Below are 17,623 nucleotides of genomic sequence, written 5' to 3'. Positions count from 1 at the left end.
AACGTGCTGTCCAGCGCGGGGACCTCTCCTCAATGCTCTGTGGCGACCTAAATGGGAAGGAAGTCTAAAAAAGAGGGAACACTTGCATATCTATAACTGATTCACTTTGCTGTACAGCAGAAATGAACGCAACATTGTAAAACAACTGTACTCCAATAAAAATTAATTTAAAAAAGGTATAAAAAATATTACCTTTGAGTATTGCACTAGAATTTTAAATGCTTCTAACATCCTGGAAGTCTTGAGTTCGTATTCCAGATTGTTCTAAAACATGGAGGTCCCAGGAGGGCACTCGGGAATGAAAAGTGAGGAAACCCTCTCTCCCCTGCAGTGGTCAGTCTTTAGAATTAAAGCAACTGATTCTTTCAAACGTAACATGCAGCTTCATTTGATGACTGAAGGGGGGCATCTATCTTAACAAGATGTCTACTGAAAGCCCTGCACCATGTTAGAGGCACTCTCTCTCAATTTTCACATTCCTGGGTGATAGATACTCGGAGTTACCCTTGTTTTATTGTTGGGGAAACTGGGGCTCAGAGAGGTAAAGTAATTTGCTCAATTACTGGGGGGAAAGGAGCCTGGAATTAAACATCAGTCTCTTGAACTGCAGAGCTTCTGCTCTTTCCACCATGAACTTCCTTCTGTATCAAGTCTGCCTTCTAAACGGAGAGACATCCACAATATGACAGAAGCCTCAGATTGCCTTCTCCAGTATTCCTTGTCTTACAGATACGAACATACTGAGGCCCTTACTCTGAGGCCTCAGTCTTATGAGGCCATATCTGTCTCACAGATATGAACACACCGAGGTTCATACAGATATGAACACACTGAGACATTTCTACACACTGAGACATCACTTTGCCAACAAAGGTCCATCTAGTCAAAGCTACGGTTTTTCCCGGAGTCATGTATGGATGTCAGAGTTGAACGATAAAGAAAGCTGAGCGCTGAAGAATTGATGCTTTTGAACTATGGTGCTGGAGAAGGCTCTGGATAGCTCCTTGGACTGCAAGGAGATCCAACCAGTCCATCCTAAAGGAGATGAGTCCTGAATATTCATTGGAAGAACTGATACTGAAGCTGAAACTCCAATACTTTGGCCACCTGATGAGAAGAACTGACTCACTGAAAAAGACCCTGACGCTAAGAAAGACTGAACACAGGAGAAGGGGATGACAGAGGATGAGATGGTTGGATGGCATCACTGACTTGACGGACACGAGTTTGAGCAAGCTCCGGGAATTGGTGAAGGACAGAAAAGCCTGGTGTGCTGGAGTCCATGGGGTCACAAAGGGTCAGACAAGACTGAACTGAACTGAACTGAGGCCCAGAGGGCTAACAGACTTGTTCAAAGACACCTGGGTAACTGGAGACAGAGCCAGGGTGAGAAAAGGGGCACTCCCAATCACACAGAAAACAGTGACATATTGGGACAAGCTGGAAAACAGCACTTTAGGAATCTGGAGAAAAGATGGTAATTTTGAGCCAGAAAGCAGTGGTAAGGTAAGTTTTTAAGGTAAAAGATTGTGTGGGTTCACAGTGAAGAGCATTTGCTGCTGCTGCTGCTGCTGCTAAGTCGCAAGAGTCGTGTTCGACTCTGTGCAACCCCATAGACGGAAGCCCACCAGGCTCCGCTGTCCATGAGATTCTCCAGGCAAGAACACTGGAGTGGGTTGCCATTTCCTTCCCCAATGCATGAAAGTGAAAAGGGAAAGTAAAGTCGCACAGTTGTGTCCGACTCTTTGAGACCCCATGGACTGCAGCCTACCAGGCTCCTCCGTCCGTGGGATTTCCCAGGCAAGAGTAAGAGCACTTAGACCTCAGCAAAGCAACAGGCTGAAGCCCCAGGCAGGAGGGTGGGGCCAGCATGGGTTGCAGCTAGTCTGTCACTGCCTGCAAAGGCAGGACTCGGCAGGAAGTGTGCTCCCTGGCTCTCCTGACCTGCTCTGCTCACACATCCTGGTCTGTGGTTAAGGGCTGATCCCCTGAGAGATGCAGACCTTGGCCTGAAGCTGGGAGGTCCTTGAGAAAAACTGCAAAGAAATCTCTATCCCTAAAAACAAAACAACAACAACAAAAATTCTGTAAATACTACTCGATTCAATAGCTTGAATATAAGAGACAGGCCAGATCTCCTGATAGGAGTCTGAACCCTTGTTAGTGTTTGTGAGAAAAAAACTTTTTTTTTTTAAGTCTGAAAGGATGTAAGTTGTTATTATTGTTTCCGTTGAGGGAGACAAATAAGCATGTCAAAAAGAAAAGAAACAAATCCACCTGTGAACTTTCATTACAATACAACTCTTTATAAGGGGGCATAAAAAAGACATGGAAAAGCCACTTAAAGGGAAAAAAACTACTTTTAAACTGTGGGAGTCTGACAACAGTCACTCAGCAGCAGCTCAGTCCAGACAGACGGAAAGACCCTGATGGAGAGGCTACTAGCCCACAGCCCCGTCCACCCTTGGGTTACTGCAGACCCTCCGTGGTTCACTGGGAGTGAAAAGCAGAGTGGCCAAGATGAACATTTAACAAAAGAAGAACCAATAAGGCAGATACATGAACCTCCAAACACACAGGCATGATACCCAAGTCTCATGTCCAGCATATCACATGCTCCACATTTCAATAAAAGTCAATTTGAAGATGCAAAGTCTTGTATTTATGGCACTTTTCTTGCCAGTCTAATCACTGTGAAGCTTCATAAATGATTCTTGGGTTCCAGCCTTCTTCTACTAAACCAGATTTCTTGTGGTAAGACCCAAGAAAGTGTTCAAAATCTTCCAGGGCAAAGAAGAAGGCTGAACGTTGAAGAATTGATGCTTTTAAACTGTGGTGTTAGAGACGACTCCTGAGAGTCCCCTGGACTGCAAGGAGATCTAACCAGTCAATCCTAAAAAAAAATCAACCCTGAATATACATTGGAAGGACTGCTACTGAAGCTGAAGCTCCAATACTTTGGCCACCTGATGGGAAAAGCTGATTCTCTGGAAACGACCCTGGTGCTGGGAAAGATAGAAGGCAGGAGGAGAAGGGGATGACAGAGGATGAGATGGTTGGATGGCATCACCGACTTGATGGACATGACTTTGAGCAAGCTCTGGGAGATGATGAAGGACAGGGACGCCAGTTGTGCTGCAGTCCATGGGTTGCAAAGAGTCAGACACGACTGAGCAACTGAACAACAAGAGGAAAGAATAGCTTTTCCAAGAAATGATGCTGGGATAAGGATATCCACATGCAAAATAAAGTTGGATCCCTACCTCATACCTTATAAAAACTAAATTAAAATAGATCAAAGTCCTAAACATAAAAGCTAAAACTATGAGAAGAAAATACTAGGTAAATATTTGTGACCTTGGATTAGACTACAGATTTTTACATATGACACTAAAAGCACAAACCATGAAATAAAAAAATAGATAAGATGGACTTCCTCAAAATAGAACACTTTTCTGCTTTAAAGAACACTTTAAAAAAATGAAAGACAATCCACAGAATTAGAGAAAATATTTGAAATATATATCTAATAAAGGGTCCATACCCAGAATATACAAGGAAATCTTGCAAATCAACAATAAAAAGACAAACTGATTTTAAAAGTGGGCAAAAGATCTGAATAGATATTTCTTTAAAGAAAATATACAGTTGGCTATACAGGAAAAGATGCTCAACATCATTAGTTACTAGGGAAATGCAAATCAAATCCACAATGAAACAGAACTTCACATTCAATGGTTATAATAAAAGACAAATAAAAACAAGTGTTGAAAAGGATGTGGGATAAATGAAATTCTCATATACTGCTGATAGAAGTCTAAAATGTTGCAGCTATTATGTAAACAGTCTGGCAGTTCCTCAAAAGTTAAACATAAAGTTATCCCATGACCCAGCAATCCCACTCCAAGTATACGCAAGAGAATTGAAAACAAATGTCCACCCAAAAGCTTGCATTCTGAATGTTCAGAGCAGAATTATTATTCAGAATACCCCCAAAGTAAAATAACCATCAATGGACCAGATTAAAAACCCGGTATACCCAGGGAATTCCCTGGCGGTCCGGCGGGTGGGACTCTGCATTTCCACTGCAGGGGCAAGGGTTTGATCCCCAGTCAGGGAAGTGAGATCTTACAAGTTATGCAGCCAAAAAAAAAAAGTTAAAAACACCAGCGCCCCTCTCCAAACTGGTATATCCATATGATGGAATAAAGCAATGAAGCAGTGACACATGATACAACATGGATGAAGCTTGAAAACCTCATGTTAAGTGAAACAAGCCACATATTGTGTGATTTCGTACAGAAAAAAGTCAAGAACAGGTAAATCCATAAAAACAGAAAGTAGACCTGTGGGCGCCAAGGGCGAGAGAACTGGAGGGGAGGGACTGCTCATGGGTGTGGGGGCTCTTTCTGTGGGGATGGAAATGTTCTGGAATCGGAGGGTGGTGAGGTGTGAACACACTGCCACCACCGCCGCCCCAGTACCCTGTACCTGGCCTGAAGGCGTCCGATTCCTTTCTTTGTTGTCCCCTGGGGAAAGCCATTGGCGGTGACATCCAGGGGCTGCTCAGGCACTGCACTCCAGCTGATGGCTAGGAAAAGGTAAGATTCTGGGGTTAAAGGTGTTCAGTTTTCTGTAAATGTCACAGGTATTTTAGTAAGACTATTTCCCGACCACTGCAGACCCGTGAGAGTTGGATATGATGTCAGAGACAGTGGCTATCACTCTGACGCTTGCCCTCCGGAGTATAAGAGTATAAAGTAGCTCATGATTCTTCATCATCATCACCATCAGGGCTAACAATCGTTAAAACATTTATTATATGCTGGACACACAGCAAATGCATGAAAAAAAAATCTCTCATTTATTCCTCATAACAACCCTGACAAATAAATGACAAATTCTTATCTGAAGATGAAGAAACTGAGGCTAAGAGAGAACAAGGTGCCCAGGGTCACACAGCATGATCCTGACCCACTGTGGGTGTCTCCTGAGCCCACATTATTGACAACTTGTGTGGGAAAGTGCTACCCCAGGCTGGGAGGATGCAGTGTCTCCCAGGCCACTCTACAGTCTGGGGACAGGGGACTCCAGAGCAAGTGGAACCTGGACCCCTCACCTGCCCCACAAGGAACAAGTCGGCCTGGGCTGTCAGCCTTTCTTGTCTGCACTGCACGGCGGCTCTGTTCAAACAGTAAATCTGACTGCTGTATTTTCACTTCTTGAACTCCAAAGCCTTCTGGCAGAGCCGAAACGTTCTGACACCTAAATGTGAGGGAAAATGCATGAAATTTGGCTCACTCCTCGACAGAGAGAATATCTAGGGCTGTGTACCACATCACCACCCACGTCTTAGCAAGAGGCAAAAGCTTTAGAAGGTGTGTGCATTTGTTTATTTATGGGGATGGTATAGGAGGTAGTGACAGAACAGAACCTAGATCCTCTGAGCCTTATGAATGCGGGAAAATCACTTCCGTCACTCTGAAGTGAAGCTAGGAACTTACCGCCGTCCCTCAGGGACTTCAGTAGCACCAAACTCTGTTCCTTGTAATGGGTTTGAAAGATTTGAAGACCTTAAGCAGAAATATTAACCTGTTGGCAGTAGCTTCCTAAGGAGTCATTCAAATATACCAGAAACCATAATTATTCTGTAATATAAAACTTCATTTTTTTCTATTTCACACAAAGTAGATGCCAACATGAAGTGGGTCTAGAACTGAGTAGACAGCAACTTATAGTCTCAGAATCAAGAAAACATGGAAAACAGAGAAAATGCCTTGGGCACCGTGCCTAGGATTGCCTTTTTTCCCCCTTAGCATCTTTATTTGTGTAAGTTTATATACCATAAAATTCACCCATTTCAAGTTATAATTCAGCGCTTTTAGTCACAGAGTTGTGCAGCAAGCACCGAAATCTAACATTTCCGTCACCCCGAGAGAAATCCCAGTCACTCCTTAACAGCAGTAACTCCTTGTCTCCTTCTCCAGCCCCTGGCACCCATGAATCTACCTTCTCTGGTTTGCCTACTTCGGACATTTCAGTCCATGAAATCATACGTGTGGCTTTTTCCATCTGGCATAAGGTTTTCAAGGTTCATCCGTGCTGTGACATGTATCAGACTCCATCCCTTTTTGAGGCTAACATTCCACTATAGGGAGCTACCATCTTTGATTGATCCATTGAGCAGCTGATGGACATCTGGGTGGTTTCACTTTTAGGGTATTATGACTAACATTGCTCTGAACACTCATGCACAGCCTTTATGTAGATGCGTGTCCTTATTCCTTTTGGATATGTACGTGGGAGTGGAATTAGTGGGTCATATCCTGGCACTGCTCCCAAGAGCTGGCTTTAGGAGAGTGCATTTGACAAGAGCGCCCAGGTTTCCCCGGGCCCTGGTCGTATTCTGCCCTCGGTACTATGGCAGGCATCAGGCGTGGCTGCCCTTCTTTAGGGAGATCACACTTGGGTGGTCATCCTTCATCTTTTTCTTTTTAAAAAATTAACACTAATGTTTGAGTGTCCTTAAACATAACAATAGCAAACTATGTGCACTGCAAAAAAAAAAAAAAGAGTAATCATAAAGAAGAAAAAAAAATCACCCATAATACCACAACTCAGAGGTAATCATATTAATACCTTGGTATATATCTTTCTATAATTTTTTTTCCTATGGACATAATATACTTTAAGACTGAAATGAACTCATCTTACCTTCTAAATTGCTCTTTAAACATTATGAGCATTTTTCCATGTTTAATTCTCATCAGTATTAGTTGCAAAACACAGTCACAATCTTCTATAGCTGGCCACTTCTGTGGTTTCCTTTTCTTTTCTTAGTGTACACAAAATGAACGTTTGAGCAGTTTCTTAGTCATTCCCTCAGGACAAACCCTAACTTTTTCTACGTCTGTACCCAGGTTCAAGGCCCCGTGGACACAGCCCTAGACTGTTTCTTGGCAAGACGGCCCCCCTGCCCTCTCACCTCCTGATCAGTGCTCTCTGCATGGCCTCCTGGCTGTAGGGGCACTTTCCAATGACCACAGCTGACAGATAGATGGGTTCTTCTAAGAAGTGCATCAGCAGTGCCCCCTGGCATCCGAGGATGTTCCACCGTGCCAGCTTGTCGCTGCAGGACATGGAGCGAGTCCTGTCCCCCCGGCCTGGCTTCACTCGGAGCAGCCCCACCCGGTGATATGCAGCACCAGGCTGCCCCGAGTCTCCAGCTTCTCCAGGCACACACTTGGCTCCAGTTCTGTAAACGTCCACCACTTGGGCACCACTAGGGGTCATTCCAGTGACACTGGCCAGTTCCTCTGCCGTGAGATTCGAGCTGCTGACATTTGGTGGATTTGGGCCCCTTTCCTGACTGCCAAAACTCTGACGGTGAGCTGTACCACCAGGAGTCCTGGGCTCCAGCCTCATTTTTTTAGTCACAGGACTCTCTGGGTCTTCACATTTCCTTTTATCTTCAGGAGCTTCTAGGTTATCACTAGTTTCTACTGATGGGTTACTGGCCCAATCTCTACTGACAGGACAGCAAGGCTGATCTTCAAACTCAAGCATTGGAATGATGGAGGCATCCCCACCTGCAGGAGAAGAAATCCCTTAAACCAGTTGTTCCCAAAGTGAGGCCCCTAGACCAGCTGCATGAGCATCCCTTGTGAACCTGTTAGAAATGCCAAATCTTGGGACCCATGGTAGACCTGTTGAATCAGAAACTCTTGAGGTGGTACCTAGCAGTCTGTTTTAATAACCTCTACATGTGATTCTGATACAACCTTGAGTTTGAGAACGACTGCTTTAAATGAAGTTTAATACTCTTCTCCCAGCTGACCTGAGATGAATTAAGAACACTTGGCCAAATTTCCCTTATAACAATTCTCTGGGGTTCTCACTGATGACCCTATCCTAGACCTAGTGAGCTAGAATCTCTCAGTGGAAGGAATTGAACCATTTAACAAAGATCCCAGGACGTTTTGGAAACACTAGATTAGACCAAGCTTTCTCAACCTCCACACGGACATTTGGGGCCAGACAATTCCTTGCCATGGGGGCTTGTTCTATATATTACAGGATGTTTAGCAGTCTCTCTGGTTTCTGCCTCCTAAATACTGAGAGTACCCCTGAGTCTGACCACCAAAATGTCTACAGATACTGCCAAGCATCCCTTGGGGATCAAATTGTCCTGAGTTGGGAACCCCTGGTTTAGAACGAGCACGGTTTCCCAAGTGCATTTTGTGGAGTGTTATCCCCAAGATGCCTTGGAAAATAAAAGCGGAGGGTTGATTTCATGGTTAAATAAGTTTGGCAAATAATGCTTATAATTTACCCATCTTGCATATCCTCTCAGTAAAGACTTGCATAACTGGTATTTCCCTGTGCTGGTTCAGAGATTTCTGACTTACTCTGTGTTTACATTGAACCAAAGAAAACCAGAGGTCAGTAAAAAGCATAGCTTTCCCAAGAGAAGGGAGATTCTTCAAACACTAATGTGTACCGCTTTTCTGAAGTGTGTACATAATACATCTGTGGTCTATATAACCTAAGAGTGGGAGAGGCAAGAGATGCAGAACTGGGAGTGTTGCCAGAGAGGCTGGCTGGCAGGCCTCCAGAGACCTCACAAGGTGACAGTGACTTTGAAGAATTCTCCAGGGCCCACCTCCCACTCCGAAGGCTCAGAGATTTGATCCGGACCAATGTACGAACTCGGGAGTCTGACTCATGCTAACACAACTCAAATGCACAAGTCTGAAGTAGCCAACCCAGGCACCAACTTAACAGTTAGTAATGAGGAATAAATGCCAAGTGAGCCAGACCATCACATTCTCTAGTGTTCTCTCTTCCCCCAGGGGGAATGTCCCACTGTAAAAGATTGCCCATGACCCAGGGAGTTAGATCAGCAGTTCCAGATTTTGATTTCACAGACCTGTAAAATCTCCACAAGATTTTAAGATCAATAGAGTGTTGTCAATTTTATATTTCATCAAGTAAGACCTTTAAAAAGCTTATTTATCATTAATTTAAAAATACATAAAGATCTCATAAACTTAAAATGGAAAGAAATTAGCTTTTTAAAAACTCACTGAACAGTCCTGAGTTTTCTCGTGTGACCATGGAGCAGTGCTCTCTCACAGAGCAGTACCAGCCTGTGGACCACTGATTTTCGTTGTTTGATTAGGTGGTCAGGCTAGCTGTAATCTCCAGATCTCTCTCTCCACAAGAATGCTACACCTGCTGCTGGGATCAACCAGGCCCTGGCTGGGCAAAGCGGGATCCACAGGCCAAGACTCCTGGCATCACCAGGGAGCTGGTTAGAAGGGCAGGCCTCCAGATCCACTCCAGAGCTGCTGTATTTGAATGTTCAGTTTAACAAGTTCTTGGGGCGCATATTATATATATTACAGTTTGAGAAACACTGAGTTAAGAAACATCCTTTGGTTCTTGAGTGCCTTGGTCCAAAGACATTGCTAAGAACAGAGTACGGATGAGCCCTGCCTTTCTCTGTATGTCATTTTTCTGTTCTCTCATAAAGTTATATTTTTTATTTGAATTATGATCTTTAGTTATTGTCTCTAAAGAGTGATTAGTGTAATACCCATGGGACAATCTTATTTCCTTATTTCAAAATTTTTCGGGTGAGAAAATTTTATTATCATTCCTGAGTTGTCTACAAGGGTAGAAATTATTCTCAGTTTTCTAGACAGAAAAACAAAGTACAGAGGTGACCCCCCTTGGCCAGGTTTGGTCTTCCTGCCTAATGCAACTACAGCACCTGAACATCCCTTTAATTGATCAAAATCTATCTTAACTCACCATGACTGTCTATATCTCCTGAAAAATTAAAGGGTAAACGAGGGACTAGACTTATTCACTGCTATATAACCATATTTCACACTTCCCTGACAAACAGTAGAAAATATGTGTTTAATGAATAGGTGGCAAGAATACACAGAAGCACTGTATAAAAAAGATCTTCCTGACCAGATAACCATGATGGTGTGATCACTCACCTAGAGCCAGATATCCTGGAATGTGAAGTCAAGTGGGCCTTAGGAAAGCATCACTATGAACAAAGCTAGTGGAGGTGATGGAATTCCAGTTGAGCTATTTTAAATCCTAAAAGATGATGCTGTTAAAGTGCTGCACTCAATATGCCAGCAAATCTGGAAACCTCAGCAGTGGCCACAGGACTGGAAAAGGCCAGTTTTCATTTCAATCCCAAAGAAAGGCAATGCCAAAGAATGCTCAACTACCACACAATTGAACTCATCTCACTCCTTAGCAAAGTAATGTTCAAAATTCTCCAAGCCAGGCCTCAACAGTATGTGAACCATGAATTTCCAGATGTTCAAGCTTGTTTTAGAAAAGGCAGAAGAAACAGAGATCAAATTGCCAACATTTGTTGGATCACTGAAAAAGCAAGAGAGTTCCAAAAAATATCTATTTCTTCTTTATTGACTATGCCAAAGCCTTTGACTGTGTGGATCACAACAAATTGTGGAAAATTCTGAAAGAGATGGGAATAGCAGACCATCTGACCTGCCTCCTGAGAAATTTGTATGCAGGTCAAGAAGCAACAGTTAGAACTGGACATGGAACAACAGACTGGTTCCAAATGGGGAAAGGAGTACGTCAAGGCTGTATACTGTCACCCTGCTTATTTATCTTATATGTAGAGTACATCATGCAAAATGCCTGGCTGGATGAAGCACAAGCTGGAATCAAGATTGCCAGGAGAAATATCAATAACCTCAGATATGCAGATGACACCACCCTTATGGCAGAAAGTGAAGAGGAACTCAAAAGCCTCTTGATGAAAGTGAAAGTGGAGAGTGAAAAAGTTGGCTTAAAACTCAACATTCAGAAAACTAAGATCATGGCATCTGGTCCCATCACTTCATGGCAAATAGATAGGGAAACAATGAAAACAGTGAGAGACTATTTTGGGGGGCTCCAGAATCAGTGCAGATGGTGACTGCAGCCATGAAATTAAAAAATGCTTGTCCCTTGGGAGAAAAGTTATGACCAACCTAGACAGCATATTAAAAAGCAGAGACATTACTTTGCTAACAAAGGTCCATTTAGTAAAAGCTACGGTTTTTCCAGTGGTCATGTATGGGTGTAAGAGTTGGACTATAAAGAAAGCTGAGCGCCAAAGAATTGATGCTTTTGAACTGTGGTGTTGGAGAAGACTTTTGAGAGTCCCTTGGACTGCAAGGAGATCTAACCAGTCATTCCTAAAGGAAATCAGTCCTAAATATTCATTGGAAGGACTAATGCTGAAGCTCCAATACTTTGGCCACCTAATGCAAAGAACTGACTCATTGGAAAAGACCCTGACGCTGGGAAAGATTGAAGGCAGGAGAAGGGGACAACAGAGGATAAGATGGTTGGATGGCATCACCGACTTGATGGACATGAGTTTGAGTAAACTCCAGGAGTTGGTGATGGACAGGCAGGCCTGGCATGCGCAGTCCATGGTGTCACAAAGGGTTGGACATGACTGAGCGACTAAATGAAACCGATGTGTTTAATGAATAAATGACATGAGTGTCAGGATAAATCACCACAGAACTCAGGGCTTTGGACTTGTAAGCCCTATGGTTGGTTTTGGACCTTTAAGTCTCCTGATCCTGATGGGGAACTGAGAACTGAATAACAGTGTGAGTGACGTGCCTTCCACTTTCCTTGGTAGAGCAGTGATTAGGCACTCTCACTGGCTGTAACTACGTGTTAGCTAAAGAGGGTGTATTTTGAGAAACATACTCACGGATAAGACACCAATAAGGAAGTAAAGATGAATGTAACATGAATCCAGAGATTTGAATATACTTACAGGGTGTATGGCTGGAGAAAAACACAAACAAGAGGTCTGGTCTGAGTTTCCACAGTCCTCTCTGAGATCCTGGGAGAAAGATGCTATCCTCCTTCAGGGCAGCTGCCAAGTGGAGCTGATGGAGCAGGTACCTAATGGGACGCGGGGTGCGGGGCGTTACCAGAGCAAACAACCCATGTCTGTGGTCAAGGGAGAGACTCTGGTGGGGTGATTACTAAGAAGGAAAGAGATACTGGAGACCAATGAAACAGGTAGTGACCTGGAATTACGAGAACGATCTAGTGATTCTCAAAATGGGGTCCATGAACCAGCAGAACCAGCTGGAATTTATTAGAAATGCACCTTCTGGGACTTCCCTGGTGATCCAGTGGTTAAGCGTCCGCCTTACCATGCAGGGGACTAGGGTTCGATCCCTGGTCAGGGAACTAAGACCCCAGGTGCTGTGGAGCAACTAAGCCCCCAGGGCGCAACTCCGTGCTGCAGCTGGAGTCCACGCGCCACGTGGAAAAGATCCTGTATGACACAACACAGCTGCCACGGGCCGCAGCTAAGACCCGAGACGGCAAATAAGTAAACATTAAAAAAAAAAATGGAAATGCAACTTTTCAAGCTCCACCTGGATCTGCTGACTCAGAACCCCTAGGGATGGGCCCAGCTATCTGGGTTTTAACAAACCCTCCAGGTGATTCTGAAGCACACTCAAGCATGAGAACCCTGTCTAGGCCAGATCAACTGTATTTTAAGTACAGTTCAGAGGCTGACATAATTAGTATTACCTGCGGGCTTATTAGAAATGCAAATTCTGGGGCCCCCACCCATGCTAGATCAAGCTCTCGGGGGATGTGGCTTTACCTTTGGAAACTCCTTCTGGCTATGACCTCAGCATGGCTATCATTGAGGATGTCACCTGCAGCAAAGACAAGACACTAGTGAAAACATATGGAACCTAGACAGGCCCTGGTTCCTGAAAGCAGAACATGGCAGTTTTCTCCAGCACCCAGATTGGCCACATAACTCCTGGAGGGCTTTGCCAGAAAGCAGTACAATCATTATTGGCACAGCATTTACAGCAGGGTTTCCTCAACTACTGACATTTCGTGACATTTCGGGATGGAAAATGGGTGTGTGTGTGTGTGTGTGTGCATTTACAGCAGGGTTTCCTCAACTACTGACATTTCGTGACATTTCGGGATGGAAAATGGGTGTGTGTGTGTGTGTGTGTCCAGACATTGCCAAATGTCTCCTGGGGGGCAAATCTCCCCTAGCTGAGAACTCCTGACTTACAGGGAAATCTTAATCAGGAGGACAAATCAGATCTTTTGTACCCTGGTGCCATACTTGTGCCCATGGTGAAACAAGTCCGTTGAATTCAATCAATAGTAGTCCTGGATCAGTGTCCTCATATCCCTGGGAAAACTAGGAGATGAGGAAAGCAAACTGGGGGAGGACTCTGTTAACTGGCATCCAGAAAGTGAAGATGCCAGACCTCTACGGGATTTTCTTACTCTTTCTTGTGCCAAAATCTCCATTTAATTCACGGTTGCTTTCTGGGGCTTCAGATGTACTATGGAAAGCTAAACTCAGGGAACTTCTGGTTTGAGCATGAAGATAAATGGCCAACTTTCAATCCACTCAGAAAGATGTTCCTGGCGGCCTTTGCTTCTGAAACTTATTTCCATTCTTTAAATGAGTTCTGTCCTTCCAACTGGAGTGACAGTCAGCAGCAAGTGAAGGGTCAGCCACCTAGTGATACGGCCCCTTTGCTCTGCCGGGAAGAGAAACAGGTGACACAGACACGGATTTTCTAAAACTCCCTAATAGGCCCTGTTTAGACCCCACCCAGCCTTACCGCTCTTCCTCATTTTGGACTGGCCTATGCATTTGGTTCCTGTTCCCATTGAGACAACTTCCTTTGTCACTGAGGGGGTAAAAAAGCAAATCATAAAATGAGTTCTTAGAATCTGAATGGTCGGCAAGTTTAACAACCCCCCTGCACGTTCGTCCAGAGGGCTCCCTCACAGGCTGCCTCAGCTGAGGACTAGTTTCTGCACAGCCATCTCCCGCCACCAGAGGTCCCGCAGCACCTGGCCAGCAGCAGCAGAATGTGCCTGGCATCTCGGATCATACCCAGCCACCACCATCCCTGTCTAGCCCTGTGTCTCTTACTGGGAGAGACAGTGTTTCAGGGAGAAAAGGTCTCACCTTGCACTGGTCCATCAGAGCGGTCGCAGGCCTGGTCAGCTGTGGGTTGTATCTTCACCACGGCTGCGAGCAACGTCCACTCACGGTTGGGCTCAGGCTTCCCTTGCTTGGGCAGCCTGCTCCCATAGTGCTCGTAACACAGCCGGGCAATCTCATCCGCGGTCCACATGGTGCTCAGGCCCTGATCAAAACCCACAGCTGTCAGGACAGAGAGGAGAACCAAGGCAAGATGCTGCAACCCACACCCTGCTGCAGCAGGCGTTCACAGGTAGCCCCTTCATGTTCCTCCTGAGGCTCCCTGTTTGTAACTCTGTGTACCATCTTCTCTGACTACCCCTCTGCTTTCTTTTCATCATTAATGAAAGATCAACAAAGTCTCAAATCTCACAACCCCAGAAGATACATTATTTCTTCAAGATGTTTTTTTTTTTAATGTTGGATATATGACATGTTTGTAATGAATCTGAGCCCAATACTCAGAATGAAAGCATAGGAGGGAAATATTGTTGGTATTCCACTTTTCATTTGGAAATAGCACGTAAAGGGCTGCAGACCTCAGCTTGCTTCAGACAGACCCTCACCACACAGAGTTCATCTTTCTGGGGATAAAGGTCTTCTTTTCTATCCTTTTTCCCCAGACATTTTACTTTTCTTTCCCTCACAGCAGAGAGGTTCTTTATCCTCTGTCTAGTAAGCCTCCGCCCCCATCAGGAAAGCACCATTTTAATCTTCCACAACCTTTTATGATGCAGAGGAAAGTGACAGAGCCCAGTGGTTTCTCACCACTCAAGTGAGACAGCAGTTCTGCTTCTCAGATTGAGGGTTTTGGAGTTACCGTTCTGGATTCTAATCCTGGTTTTGCTACAAATTGACTATGAGATATTGGGTAGATTACTTAACCTTTCTTTGTCATCTGATAAAAGAGACAATAGTATTTAATCCACTGGAGTTGCTGTGAGGCTTAAATAATATTTACAAAAAGTTGGCACAGTGTCCAGCATAATTACATCAATTGAGGTTAATACTACAAATAAGAACATTTGAATTTCCTGATTCATTTGCCTTGAGCTCCCTCACAGATCTGTGATGGATACGTAAAGCCATGAATAAGAGACCATGAAGTAGACCTAAAAGAAGCCTAGAATACTTCCCTTGACACTCTTCTCATTGTTGACTCTATCAGTGCTCACTCAGTGACCTCATTTGGCCACTGAAATGTATGAAAAGCTTCTTAGGAAAAAATAAGATCATAAGGTGATGGGTAAAGCCAAATGTGTCCCAAACAAAAAAAAAAAGCTCCACTGAACCTCAAGGCATATACCAGACAACCGCTTTTTCCACAATAAGCTCTTTGCACTGTTAAATTAATAAAACAAGGAGACAATTAGATTGATGAGTCTCTAATGCTGTGTTGGCCTATTTAAGCAAACCAAGATCTAAGTGTGTAAATGCCTTAAGGTTGCTGCTGCTGCTGCTGCTAAGTCACTTTAGTCGTGTCCGACTCTGTGCGACCTCATAGACGCCAGCCCACCAGGCTCCCCCGTCCCTGGGATTCTCCAGGTAAGAGTACTGGAGTGGGTTGCCATTTCCTTCTCCAATGCATGAAAATGAAAAGTGAAAGTGAAGTCGCTCAGCCGTGTCCGACCCTCAGCGACCCCATGGACTGCAGCCTTCCAGGTTCCTCCGTCCATGGGATTTTTCCAGGCAAGAGTACTGGAGTGGGGTGCCATTGCCTTCTCCAACATATCAAAACTGCTAAGGACAACCAACCAACAGCCGTCAGCTAGGCTTCCAGCTGTAGCCAATCAAATGATTTCTTCTTTTGTTTCTGCACTTTTTCTACAACAGTCTACCCTGCCTCCTGTCTGCAGAGGGCTCCTAACTACTTGCTTTGGTGCTGCCCAATTGGAATTGGTTTTTGACCAAACTTTTAAAAATTATAATATGCTTCAGTTTATCATTTAACTGTTCTGATGTGTGGGGTTGTTATTTCAATAAATGGTCATAGTACATCAGATCATAGTGCTTTAAATTAAGAATCTGGCTGGAACTGACATAAACTGTGATTTATGTCAGAGAACCAGCATAAGTTTTTCTTTGCCCCACAGGCTGGTTTTCTGGGTCTTAGCTCAAACCGACTCCAGTATTCTTGCTTGGAAAATCCCACGGACAGAAGAGCCTGGAGATCTACAGTCCATGGGGTCGCAGGAGTCGGACACGACTTAGTGACTAAACCACAACCACAAGTTCCCTAAGTAGGGATTGAAACCGGACCACTGCAGGAAAAAAAGCGGATCCTAACCTCTAGATCGCCAGGGAGCTCTCGCAGCATAAATCTTGTATTTGTTGGAACAAAAGAAAAGCATGGGCAAGCCTTGAATCCTGCGTTTGGAAGAGATTTCCCTCTCATTTCGAGGGGGCGAGGAGCATCAGAAGGCAGTATACTTTATGAAGGCAGATACTCTGGTACCCACCTGAAATTAAATCATAGGTACACAAACCATAATAGCCAAGGAAGACAGAACTTGCCAGAAGAAACGCTGACTCTATGAAGCAGCAGCCCAGAACTGTATCATCACATTCTCGGAGCTGTCAGGAAGGGCGTGCCCAGTAGTTGAAACGAGCAAGTTTTGCTACACTGAGTCCACTAAAATTCAAATCCACTCTCTCCTAGAACGTGAATAATTGTTGTTAGTTTTTCTGCCCACAGATCGCATGTTTTAACAGTTGAAAAATGCTGAAGAGACCACTTCCTTTTCAAAGAAAGTTAGGGCCAGGGGCGAAAAGCTCTTTTCGAAGGGTTGGAAGGGAAGCCTACTTCCCTCAGCCCCCGGCTCAACACCCTCAAGTGGACCGGGAGGGCCAAGGTGTCCAGTCAACAGGAGACTCCGGGCCCCTGCAGCCGGGACTAGGTGGGTGCCTGCCCTCTTCGGTTTTGTAGGACGCTGCAGCACGGCCACGCGTTCCCCGCTCGCCCGCAGCGGGGGCTCTCCGCGCCGGGAGGGCGGTATTTCCACTAAAGGAGCCGCCTTTTACCGTCAGACGCGTGGTGGGAGAGGTACTGTTCTCACGTTCTCTCCCCACACAAACGGAGCTTGGGAAAGTCAGACACTGGAACCTGACCCAGAAGCCGCGAGAAAGCCCCTCACTTGCGCGCCCTCAGCTCCCCGACCCTCTCTGAGACCCTCGCCTCCCACCTCTACGACGCACGCCGTCGAACGGGGCGGACGGAGCGTGTGCGGCGCAGCGGACGTGACATCACTAAGAGGCGGCATACAGTGCACACTGGCCTTTGTAGTCACTTAGGGGGCGGAGCCAGGTGGGGTCAGATCCGACTTCCGGCGCTGTGCGTATTAGTCAAAGGGGCTCGGGAAGCTGATGGTGTGTGAGAATAGATTCCCAGAGTAGAATGACGTCGTATCATGAAACACTACAGTAAATTTTTGTCGAGAACACTGCTATCCAGTAGCAATATAATTTGAGCCAGATATGTAACTTAAAAATTTCTACATTTCAAAAACTCAAAATAGATGAACTTAAACCATGTTTTATTTAACTTAACATGTACAACAGATTTCAACG

General features: G+C 44.9%; 1 protein-coding gene across 14 annotated transcripts in view; it reads right to left on the bottom strand.

The window, feature by feature from the left end:
• Window positions 1–17,320, bottom strand: part of ADAT1 (adenosine deaminase tRNA specific 1) — a 38,111-nt gene extending 20,791 nt beyond the window's left edge. For 7 of the 14 annotated variants that reach the window (XR_011467748.1, XR_011467747.1, XM_070388675.1 and 4 more), the window contains exons 1-8: window positions 16,344–17,232; window positions 14,042–14,222; window positions 13,689–13,757; window positions 12,692–12,746; window positions 11,840–11,970; window positions 6,986–7,589; window positions 5,120–5,265; window positions 4,492–4,591 (exon numbers count right to left, since the gene is read on the bottom strand). Coding sequence is in view for 12 of the 14 variants with exons in the window: in XM_070388675.1 (XP_070244776.1) it covers window positions 4,492–4,591; window positions 5,120–5,265; window positions 6,986–7,589; window positions 11,840–11,970; window positions 12,692–12,746; window positions 13,689–13,757; window positions 14,042–14,222; window positions 16,344–16,451 (1,394 nt within the window). In the remaining 2 variants the exon portion in view is untranslated. The other 7 variants (XM_070388684.1, XM_070388685.1, XM_070388673.1 and 4 more) reach the window with 6 other exon arrangements.
• Between the last annotated feature and the right edge of the window lie 303 nt (window positions 17,321–17,623).

This window comes from Bos mutus, chromosome 18 (assembly GCF_027580195.1).
Source record: "Bos mutus isolate GX-2022 chromosome 18, NWIPB_WYAK_1.1, whole genome shotgun sequence".
Lineage (NCBI taxonomy): Eukaryota > Metazoa > Chordata > Mammalia > Artiodactyla > Bovidae > Bos > Bos mutus.
This window is presented reverse-complemented; position numbering and strand designations above follow the sequence as displayed.